This window comes from Rhincodon typus, chromosome 18 (genome assembly GCF_021869965.1).
Source record: "Rhincodon typus isolate 14 chromosome 18, sRhiTyp1.1, whole genome shotgun sequence".
Classification (NCBI taxonomy): domain Eukaryota; kingdom Metazoa; phylum Chordata; class Chondrichthyes; order Orectolobiformes; family Rhincodontidae; genus Rhincodon; species Rhincodon typus.
The window spans coordinates 39,506,990-39,519,236 of NC_063349.1; the positions used below are offsets into that span (position 1 = coordinate 39,506,990).

Genomic DNA, 12,247 nt, shown 5'->3' on the forward strand with positions numbered 1-12,247 from the left:
ATCCCCTTCCTAACTCCCTACCTACACTCACCTTTCCTGGCCCCATCCCCGCCTCTTCGACCTGTTTGTTTCCTCTCCACCTATCCTCTCCTCTATCCCTCTTCTATCCGCCTCCCACTCTCTCCCTATTTATTTCAGAACCCCCTCCCCCTCCCCCTTTTCTGATGAAGGGTCTAGGCCCGAAACGTCAGCCTCTCTGCTCCTATGATGCTGCTTGGCCTGCTGTGTTCATCCAGCCCTGCACCTTGTTGTCTCAATGCATCTCCAGGTCATTTTGTTTCCAACTTCTGTATTATAACTGCCATTTATGTTTTTTCTTTCCTTCCTATTATAATAATTTCTGATTCCTTTTGTATCTCTTTATGATGGCTTGTTCTACTTGCCTTTCCCTTTTGGGTATTTACAACAAAATCACTTCTATTCTTTTAGACGTTTTTAAACATTTTTAGGTATTAATAGGCAGTCAGCTTGGCAATAAAAGAGAGACAGGGATTACTCACACAGGATAGTAGAATCAGAGGAAAGGGGAACTGTGAGTGAGAGAAATAATTCAAAAATTACAGAGAAAGAGAGAGAAAGACACAACGAGAATGACAGAAAACATTATGGAAACTGCAAAATGATGAGCTGGCAACAGAGATAATAAAAGATTCTATAGAAAAAAATGCAGAGAGAAAAGGGAAAGTCCTGAAGAAACTCAGCAGATCTAACATCGTCTGTGGAGAGAGGAACAAAGGTAACATTTCGGGTCTGGCATGACTCTTCTTCAAAACTGAACATTACATTTAAGAAATTAACCCAACTGAGATAATAGGATATATAACAGAAAATGTTTTAAATATGTCGTTCATTCATTGCTTTCCAGTTGCACAGAAAGCCAGTAAATGTGTCAAACATTCAAACCCATAAAAAATGTCAATAGCAGATCAGCCCTCATTATCTGTCCTCGAATGAGAAATCCATTAGTCTGTTGAAACAGTTGATTTTCCCCCTACCTCCCCCAGCACCCCCACCCCAATTCCTTGGAAAAACATTGTATGATTGACAGAGTTCTGGTTCTCAGATTTCTTCTGTTAATTGTATAGGAACAGTGATATAATTCCAACTCAGGATGTTGTGTGGTTTGAAGGGAAATTTACAGGTAGTGCTGTTTCCATGTATCTGCTACCCTTGTCTTTCTAGGTGAATGAATTTCTTGTCATCTTGAAAATCTGATAATGCTGACTTTTTTTAAAACTAAAGGAATAGAAGTGAATATCTTTAGTTTCTCAAACAATTCCATGCTTCCCATGGCAAACAACCTTTCCTTTTCACAATCTAGGATTTTCATTCTCTTCATTAATTTTACCCAATCTGCTTGGATATGTTACAATGAAGACAAGGAGCTTCACAGCACTTCTGTAGTCTCTGCGTTCAGGCAGTCTCAACTGCGCTGCCATGGAACTATACTTAAACAATGTAAATTCACTGACCCAGGGATTCTGATTAGGTTTAGCATGAAACCAGTTTCTTTTAATTCTTGCATGCATGAGATGTGGGTGTTGCTGGCAAGGTTGGCAAGGCCCATCCCTAGTTGTTTTTGAACCATGAGGCTGTCTTGGCCATTTCAGAGGGCAATTAGAAGTCAACAGCATTGCTGTGGGTCCGGAGTTAGATGTAGGTCAGACCAAGCAAAGTTGGCAGATTTTTTTCCCTAAAGCACATTTGTGAGCCAAATTAGTTTTTACAATGGTTACATGGTCACCATTAGACTAACTTTTAGCTCCAGATTTTTATTGAATTCAAATTTCACCATCTGCCATGGTGATATTCAAATCCATGTTCCCAGGGCATTAGCATAGATCTTCTATATTATGACTTCAGTGATATTACTACTATGCCATTTCTTCGACTTATTGACCAGCAGTTCTGTTGGCGTAATCCTATCCTCAGAATAGGAGAATTTCAAAGGCTTTATTCTCAAGAACACTTTAATTTTGGTTAACTGGAAACGTAAAAGGAAAATCTTCACTTGAGCTGTTAGAACATTAAACAAAAAAAGCAGATTTTAAATTCTTATATGTTGCAACAAAGAATTGATCATATTCATAGGTTATTTATAGGAGTTAATAAAAGCATGACATTTTAAAATTAAGCATTTCCTCCATGTTCTTTCTTTACTAAGCATTATTTGGGAAAATAGCACAAAATTTTCTGTGATTAACTTTGTCCTCAACAAATGAGATAAAAGGATTTGTATTGTGAAATGTTAAATAATAATGCTGAAGAAACAAAATTGGTTGAAGTTTTACTGGGTTTCCAGCAGCTGCTGAATAGTAAGCCTGAGTGGAAAATTGATACATTCATGCTCTCATCTGTTTTCTTTCCTCCAGTTGCAAAACAATTTGTGGGCAGGGAATAGCTCTACTGGCTCAGCAGTTTCATCCTGCATATTACCACGTGAATCTTCCCCCTGTATGTCACCTTACCCTCACTCACACAGAAATGGCAGTTCCTACATGGGCATATCAAATCACCAGAGCCAGTTCAATCAAGTTGCTCTCAATAACCTTTTCAATGACTCAGTACTGTCTGGCTCATCTGATGGACATGCCTTCGAGCCAAGGCCGGAGTGTGAACGGAGATCATCAAGCATTGCTGTGCTTCGGATGAAAGCCAAGGAACACACTGCCAACATATCATGGGCAATGTAATGGAGGTTTAATGAAAACAGAAGACAAACCATTAATGAACATATTGGATTATTCTGCTCCTGGAAAACTTTAATAAGCTGCTACATTTTAAACAAGGAAGTAGTTGAATGCACATCAGAGGAGAGCAATGCACAGGTGTTTTTTTTTGTAAAGCTCTTTTAATTCTAACAGAGAGTACCAAATCAAAAGCTAAATTGGTTGATCAAAAGTTATGTGTAGCTGTTTAAAGAGTGTACTGTACTCATTGAAGCAAAAAGTTTTATATTGCACCAGGATGCCATTTGGCTCAATATAGTGGTCTCAGAAAGCATTCTCCATCAGCCCCATTCCTCTGTCATCAACTTATATCCCCTTAGTTCTCCTTTTCTTATACTTATCTGCCTCTGATTTAAGGATTATTTGGCATACTTCTTGGGCCACTGATTCTGGCAGGTTTCAACAGGTCCTACCAACCTTATGTATAAAAAAAGCTCTGAACCTCCCCTTGTTTTCCATTGTTAATATTCTTAACCTGAATCTCTTTAATTATTGATTCACTGACAGATGAAAATGAATTTTCAAAATGTATGTGATTAAACCTCTAAGAATTTTGAACATTTCTATTAGATCTCCTGTTAATCTTTTCACAGACAAGCAACTTTATCTAAAGTCTCCTCATACTTTAAGCTTTTCATTTGTGGTATTTTTCCATGGCCCTAAAGGGGCCTAAATTGAACATAATATTCAAGTGGCATTGGTGACAATGCATCAAGTATGCTTAACGTTATTACTTTTGTATAAAATTCGTGATCACATTTTTTTTTTCTGTCCTGCAGTCACTAAGTCTTTTTCACTGTGAAACATTTTTTGGGTCATTTGCAAATTTTGATCTTGTTTTTCTTAAACCCCAAAACACATCATTTTTATATAGAGCGTTATTGACAACTATAGGTTCCAGAATGGGTTGCCTGCCAATCTCACTCATGCTAAATTTTGGAACTGACTATTCCCAGTGCTAATAATAAAATCACTGTTTGGAACATATATCACCACTGTTGTAGAAAATATTGATATTTTAACCATCTAAAAATTATTATACGGCAACAGCATTATGGTATGTTTCAACAATATTAGTTTGAAGCCCCACTATATATGAAAACTTTAAAATCCCTTCATATTAAAAGGTTAAGGGCTGATCTAATTGAAGTGTTGAATATGATAATAGTATCTAATAGGGCACATCCTCTGTTGGTGGAATCTGAAACAAGAAGCCTTTTCTTAAAATTAGAGTTAGACTGTAGGACTGAACTCATGAAGCATTTTTTCACTCAAATGATAGTGAAAATCTGGAAATCTCTTGGCTAAAGGCCATTGATGCTGGGTCAGTTTAAATTTCTACAACTGAGATTGCTTGATATCTTTGCCCAACTAAAATCAAAACATATGATAATAAATGCAAGTAAAGTAATAGATGAGCCACAACCTAAGGTGGGGGGGGTGCAATTGAGGGGGTGAATGGTCTCTTCCTGTTCCTCAATAATCTCTAGTGCAATCAATTCAGCAAAACAAAGAAGCTGCCAAATAAGCCTCTCCCATTTCAATAGTAAAGTCCAGCGTGTGCTCATTTTTCTATTCAATACATTTACAAAATAACCAATTCTGTGGATTTAAAAATGGTAAAACATTTATTGCTTATGTGTTCTTCCAATTCAAATTGGCTGAATATTCTTTTCAAAATTGCATTGAATTGAATAAAGATTATTTGAAAATTCCCTTAAAAGAGAGATCAACCATTTCCAATCATTGTTAAAGTAGCTCTGGGGAAATCTCTGCTAATTCTTGGACCTGTGTGATTTTTTCAGAACTGCAAGAAGAAGGACAGCTTTGGGCTCAGAAGTCTAAATTCTGATTAAATTTATCTTGTGGAATACTTGAGAATTAAAAATCACTAGTAGATCTTAAATTGAGCTGATGTAAAAGTACTGTGAATGTTATTTATCGTTAATTAAAAGGGAAAAATAACACCGTAAGTATGTTCAGTGGAGGTTTAATATTTATTCCTTCATGCAATCTAGTTGGTTATATCTTTTAAAAATATCTTATTCATTTTCTCTGTTTCAAGCTGACATTTGAGAAAATGAATATGACAATATTGAGCTGAGATACCCTTTTTAATCTGATGTTCATGTGGACTGGGGTGGGCGTGGGTTTTACTTTTCAGCCAGAGGTGATTCTGACTCAGCGATGAGTAGTTTGTCTGAGGACACCACAGTGAGGTTGTGGCTTCTTCCCCCATAGGGGAGGATGTCCTGCTGCCAGAGAGTCAGAAGGCCAACAGCATTCCATTGGTAGCCCAGACAGGTGGCCATGGCTGGAGCTTCACATGGTCGGACCCTGACGAGGAATTATGGAGTGGAAAGCTTGGGAGGTCAGTGGGGCAGTTAGGTTGGGGTCAGTCAGTCAGGCTTCTTAGCGTGGTTTGGGAGGAAGAGGGCCTGCAACCTAAAGGTTGGTGCGACGGTCCAAATGTGGGTAGTCCTCTTTGCTGGGGGTGGGCACCAGTTGCCTTTCCACATGACATGGCAATCTCCTCTCCCATGCTCACAGCACTCCTGCCATCCAACTCCTAGGGTTGGAGAGGTTGGTGATGTGTAAACCTCCATTTAAAAACCTGCAGATCAGGATTTAGAAGAACGATTCTCGTAACTTTCAAGCCAATACATGCATTGTATCAAAGCGTGAAGGTCAGGGTTGACTTGACTATATTTATTCTATTAGTATCACATTTTCGATTTTCAAACCAATGTCATTAAATTGATTCAAAACCGGAAAGAGCTGGAGAAATTCAGCATCTGTGCAGAGAGAAACAGAGTTAAAATTTTACATCCAGTGTCAGAGCTGACTTCTCTCTACAAATGCTATCAGGCCCACTGAGTTTCTCCAGCACTTTCTGTTTTTTTGGCAGATTTCCAGCATCCAGTTCTTTGTTTCCATTAAATTGATTGTTTCAAAATATTGCAAACTGAAGCTTAATTGAGCACTAGTACAGTTTGACTGTATTACAGAAGCTTGAATGATCTCATCTTGCCTTCAATATATGCAATCTAACCTTTTTGTGATACTATTGAATTACAAGATTTACCGAACATAAAACTAAAATAATTTCTGCACCAGTCATCCTAAGACCTCTTTGAATGAAACCACCCCTTTAGAACCAGTCAGTGTTAATTAGGAGGAAGGTTTATTTATGTTGCAGACCCAGGAACAAGGGTGAAAATATAATGTACAAGCCAATCATCCAGCTCAGTTTTCTCTATGCTCAATGTTTATCAGTAGTCTGTGCATTCTGTACTCAAATTCTGTACCTCATTTTCATTTTTTATGTACATTTAGTCTGAGGAATGTCGAAAGTTTTGAACTGATTATTGAACACTGAATATTACAGGTTAAATGAAAGGTTAATTCACAGCTAAACACTGGGCTAATCCCATTTCTTTTGGACTGTATACAATTCTAATTGTCATTTTTGGTTTTCAGTTCTGTGAAATAAATTTGGAATAAGGTCCAAAATAAAATCAATTAATTAATAAACCACCATCGTTCACTTCTATTTATTTATTTCTGAAAGAAAAGTGCAATTTTATTAAAGGTTTGTCCCAGAAACACTTTGTTGTGTTCTTTTATTGTGTGAATCCTAGTTTCAACAATTGCAGCATTTCCACCAGCCAGTCACTCTGAGTTTGACACAATGGAACTCATTGATCTCTGGTCATTAAAACTGTGGCCGGAAACAGTGCTAAAGATAATAAATAAGTAAGAATACTCACACAGGTCAAGTTTAATGGAGAATCAAATTCATATTGCAACACAAATAACTGTCGAAAATGTCGACAACTGTAATCGAGAGTTAATTTTAACTCAGGATTAGAATCAGAAGTACAGAGGCTAAAAGAGAGATGAATGAGCCAGACCTTTGAAGCCAGATATTGCAGAAACTCCAAAACCCCACGTGCATGTCTGGACTCTAATTCCCAGCTGAAATCAATTGGAATGACAGTGGTGCAAGGAGGGAATGAGATCAGACCTTCACTGGGCCTTGTAGAAATAATCGCCTGAAAGTTAAATACAATTGGTAGGGTTTGTAAAATCTATGTTTTTAAAAACTCTTTCACAAGACGTAGACATCATTGGCTAGGCCAGCTTTTGTTGCGTCTTCTTTGGGGAGGTCATGGTCAGCTGTGTTCTCGAACTGGTGCAGTTCCATGTCAGGAAGAGAGTTTCAGGATTTTCATCCAATGACAGAGAACAAATAGCAATGTAGTCCCAAGTCAGATGGGGTGTGTCTTGCTGCTGGTGGTGTTCTCATGCATTAACTGCCCTTGTCCTTCTAGCCATGATGTGGAGGTGCTGGTGTTGGACAAGGTCAGAAATCACACGACACCAGGTTATATCCAACAAGTTTATTTAAAAACACAAGCTTTTAAGCCTTGCTCCTTCTTTAGGTGTTCAGGTGAGGCTCTGAAAGCTAGTGTTTTCAAATAAATCTGTTTGACTATAACCTGGTGTCGTGTGATTCTGAACTTGTCCTTTTAGTTGGTCAAAATCAAAGGTTTGGAAAGGGTTGTTGAAAAAGCTTCAACGAGTCCTTGCAGTGCGTCTTGTATATTAGCAGACATATTCTGCTGCTGTGCGTCAGTGGGGGAAGAGAGAGAGACAGAATGTTTAAGGTGGTGGATGGGATGCCAATCAAGTTGTTGCTTTGTCCTGGACAGTGTTGAGCTTGGGAGTGGATGAGTTGGGGTATTATGAGAGCAAACGTTTGGGTTAGGGCAGGCATAAGGTAATCTTATGCAAGCAGAAGTTTAAAAAAAAATCACCTGGGCCCTGGATCCTTGTTACTGTCAGCATTGTTGGTGGGCAGAAGATAGTAAGGTCATAATTGTCCCCAATTTTAAAATGGCGTTATAATTTAAATTAAGCTCCAACTCATCTGGCCAGGAAGGCCTTTCCGCATCTGAAGTGTCAAAGCAAAAAGGTGGGGAGAAAGCAACAGGAAAAATACACTAATCATTCTCTATTTTATGCACCTCTGAACCTGTCTCATTCACTTGATATCATGTCCCTCACCAACAACACACATCCACAGCCCATACCATTCCCACCAAAGTGGGTGTGAAGGGTGAATAGGTTGTAAGTTGCAATTAAAAATAAGCACTAAAACAGTTACAAGTGCTCTTGAGTACAGCTTGAGAAGCTTCCAATTTTAATTTCAAGTAAATTATCGTTAAGAGTAAGCTGTTCATCGTCTTACTGTCTAAGACTGGGAGGTTATTGTTATGGCTATATAGGACAGTGGTTCAGCCACTTTTGGAATTCAGCATTCAGTTCTGGTTTCCCAGCTGTAGGAAAGATGCTGTGAAACTTGAAAGGGTTCAGACAAGATTGACAAGGATGTGGCGAGGGTTGGAGGCATTGAGCTATAGGAAGAGGCTGAATAGACTGGGGCTATTTCCCCTGGAGCGTCGGAGGCTGGGGGTGACCTTAGAGAGGTTTATAAAATCATGAGGGACATGGATACGGTGAATAGCCAACGTCTTTTCCCAGAGTTCAAAACTAGACGCTATAGGTTTAAGCTGAGAGGGGAAAGATTTAAAAGGGACTTGAGGGGCAACTTTTTCATGCAGAAAGTGGTGTATGTATGGAACAAGCTGCCAGGAAAGTGGTGGAGGCTGGTACAATTACAACATTTAAAAGGCATCTCAATGTTTGCATGTAAAGGAAAGACTTAGAGGGATATGGGCCAAATGCTGGCAAATGGGACTAGATTAATTTAGGATATCTGGTCAGCATGGACGAGTTGAACCAAAGTGTCTGTTTCCATATTGTATATCTCTATGACTCTATGACTGAGTTTGCAGCTGAAACATTTGCCATAAAAATTGAAAAAAATAAAAAGAGCCAGAATGATGTGGAAGCTTAAAGTAATGTCATGCCTAAACATGCAATGATTGTCCATGTAGCAAGGCTGTAAGGAAAGTTTCTATACTCTGGCCCATTAGTCATAGTTAGGCTACAAACCCTAAATGTCCACAAAGACCAGGGATCTCAATTCAATTTGTGTAGTTAAATGATTTATCCAACTTGAATTTCAGAGCTCTGGAAGTTTGAAAAAGGGTCTTCTTTGTGCTGTCAACTTGTTGGTGAATAAATCCTGAGATTTCTTAGTTACAGCAACTTGATGTACATGCAAATTAGCAGAAACATTGATTTAAACTTTGTATATGGCCCCTGGGGCTTCATGGTATGCATTCCCTAAACAGCCCACAAAAGACATAAAGTTTGCATACTGCTAGATTACAGCATAAGCAGAATAATGTGCAGTAAAAGGATCATTTTCAATTAAATGCAAAGAGGAGCAGAATATGGTCCCAAGGCATATATCAAACTGGCCATCAGTTGCCCTCCAAACAGCTTTTCCCAAACAGATGTAGCCTGATTTCTCTGCAGAACATACTGAGATGGATGGCCTCTTACAGCACTTACAAGTGAAAGAAAACATTTCTTCTTTCCTGCAGCAGACGAGATACATCATTGTAGGAATGGATTTGACCTTGTCAAGCAGACTAAAGCAATTAATAAATGATTTTCTCTTGGGGCTGCTGCTGCTGCTGAGTAATGAGTTGTGAGTGCTCTCACCGCGTCTGTCGCTACCTTACAATAACTTCACTGAGTAGAAGGCTCAGTAGCTTACAATCTATCATGCTTTAGCAGATGTAGAGCGGGTACCTCTTGTCTACCAGCTGGGTCATGTCAAGAGACAACCCCACGCAGTTGCCATCCTTTAAGATTGGGCACTTGATCCCTGGATCATAGGTTAAACATTTCTCACCTGGCACAGGCAAAATGAAATGGAGGAGTAAATACTTTGCCTGGAAGAATAATACAACTTGGTAAATGTAAAGTATTTCCCTGTCAGATTTATCAGAAAGGCTTCAAATATTATGCAGCAATTGACATTGGAGTAAAAATGTCATATATTTACTTTGTGGTTGCATAGTTTACAATAGAATGGTTCTTGAGAAAATTAACAAATGAAAAATATTTATTATAAATTTCACAAATACGGAACTTCAATGCTGAAGATTTTCTCAACACAATTTCACAGCAAATTAGATACGTTATTCTGATTAAGTAATATCTATTTTAGTATTTGACAGAATGCAGCATGATCTGTTTATTAAATTTCATGAGCAATATCAATGTTATTTTGCAACTGTTTGCATTCTGTGCATTAAATCTTCTCAGAATAATGACAATCTAATGAATTTATGAAAAGTCTACTCTGTTATTACTTTGAGTTCTCGCTAATTTTTAAGAAAAAAATCTAAGTGATAACACAGCAGACGTTTCACAAATTTATTAGATTTTCATTACTCTCAGAGGATTTTCTGCACAAAGTGACAAAGTCTAAATACTGTATCTTATTGCCTCAAAGAGATATTTGACCACACCTGCTCCAGCAACAGTTTTCCACTCTCTTCAAGTTTGATCATTTTGATTCCATTCCAATCTATCCAAACCACACCCAGAGAATTAACTTCATTGGTTGCTCCAACAAATCATGCAGTTTTACTTCTGGGGTTCCCCAATGATGCATCTTTAGGCATCTTCAATTTCTTATCTACAATCAACATTTCGGATAGATCATCTGAAAACACAGATAAGTTTTCACATTTATGTTGATGACACCCGCCTCAGCCTCACTTTGATATTGTTCTAAATTTCCAGAGTGCCCAAACAGAGCTAATTATCAAGAAAAGTGAATCCCACTGCAAACTTGATTTCCCAGTTACTGCTTATATTCCCCCTTTCGGCTACTGTTGAAGCTGAACCAGGCTATTTGCAACTTTTACGTTGAGCTTTTGCCAAACTCCATCAGAGAGCCCACCTATGTTCACCTCCATAACATCTACTCACTCCATCACTACTTTAGCTTCTAATCTGAAACCTTCATCTCCGCCTTTTTTACTCTACTTATGATTATTCCATTGCACCCCTGGCTTTCCTTGCACATAACACCTCATGGAAACTTGAAGTTATCCAAATCTCAACTGCTTGTCCTAAGCTGCACCAAGTTTCTTTCACCCATTGCCACTGTGTCCCCGGATTAACATAGACTCCTCACTAAGCAGAGCCTCAAATTTAAAATTCTTGTCCTTATTTCCAAATCAATCCATGGCTTTGCCCTTTCCTAGCTTTACAATCTCCTCTGGTACAACAAGCCTCTGAAATACCTATCATCCTTCAATTTTGATTTCTGTAGTACACCTGATTTTAACCATGTTACCATCAGCAGTGCATTGTATTGTACGTACCCCAATCCCAACGACTATCAGGTGACAATTGAAGTAATTTGCTGCCACCATCCTCTCTTCTTGACTGGGTCTAAGAGCCTAGTTGGTTTACAGTGGTACAGGAAAATCACTAATGAGTCTTAAGGAGAAGAAGTGGTTAAAGGAAACATGATTTAGTTTATTGCATGGTGGTAATCAGGTACAAGTTACATGAGTAAGTTAGATATTTTGGTAGAATTCTCCCCCTCCCTGGACCTCATGTTAATGATAATGTACTTATAATCAGTCTTTAAATAAGGATTGATAAACTAACCCACAGAGTAATTTACAACAGCAAAACACATTACAGGATGAGAATCAGATGTCATAGTACCCCAAATGATTTCTGTGTGAACTGTTTGCAGACCTACAGCAGATTAACCACCAGACAGAGATGTAACATCATACATACAAAGCACATCAAGTCCTTAAGGGTGAATTCTCTGCAAAGTAAGGTACATGTACTTTACGGGGTCTTGAGAATAATGGTGAGGGCACAGGCCAGCAAGAGCCTCAGCATCTTGTTTGCCGCATATTCTAGAAAATAAGCAAGGATATTAATAGTCATGTAATGGGGTCAAACAAAATAATGATAAAGAGTTATCAAGGGCACAGGAAGCACTACACAATAGGGAATGTGAGAAATAGTGGGCAACCCGTGAGTGACACACACAGAGCTTGAAAGTCACTGCAGAAAAAACAACAATGAAACCTGACAATATTGACCCAAAAGTCAACTGGACAATAAAGTTTTGTAATGATTATGTTAAATACTGAGTATTGAATTTTAACTCCCAACATTTGACTATTATACCTGAACCTTTTCATGGATTAAAATGCTTTGTGAAGAGAAAGAAACATGTATCTAAAAGGTAATCTGATCACAGAGTGAGGCACACTGTGAAACTCAATTGGGATTAATAAATCTGTCTACACTAAAATTACCATTTTTATCTAAAGATATCAAAACCAGGCAATTGAATCATCATCAAGAAATTGTACACCAGTATGTTAATTTTGTATATTGGGAGATATAAAGCTCATAGGCTAATTAGCCGTCTTGGAAAGACAATGGAACCAAACTCAGGAATACACATCAATCAAGATTTCACGGCTGCTGTTGAGCAGCACAGCAGAAAGAGAGAAGAGATAGTAGGAACTGCTGATGCTGGAGATTCTGAG

General features: G+C 38.3%; 1 protein-coding gene across 1 annotated transcript in view; it reads left to right on the forward strand.

The window, feature by feature from the left end:
* Positions 1-6,263, forward strand: part of alx1 (ALX homeobox 1) — a 23,584-nt gene extending 17,321 nt beyond the window's left edge. The window contains exon 4 of the mRNA XM_020535670.2: positions 2,373-6,263. Within this exon, the coding sequence (XP_020391259.2) occupies positions 2,373-2,693 (321 nt within the window). The 3' untranslated portion in view covers positions 2,694-6,263. The remainder of the gene's footprint in view (positions 1-2,372) is intronic.
* The last annotated feature ends 5,984 nt before the right edge of the window (positions 6,264-12,247 follow it).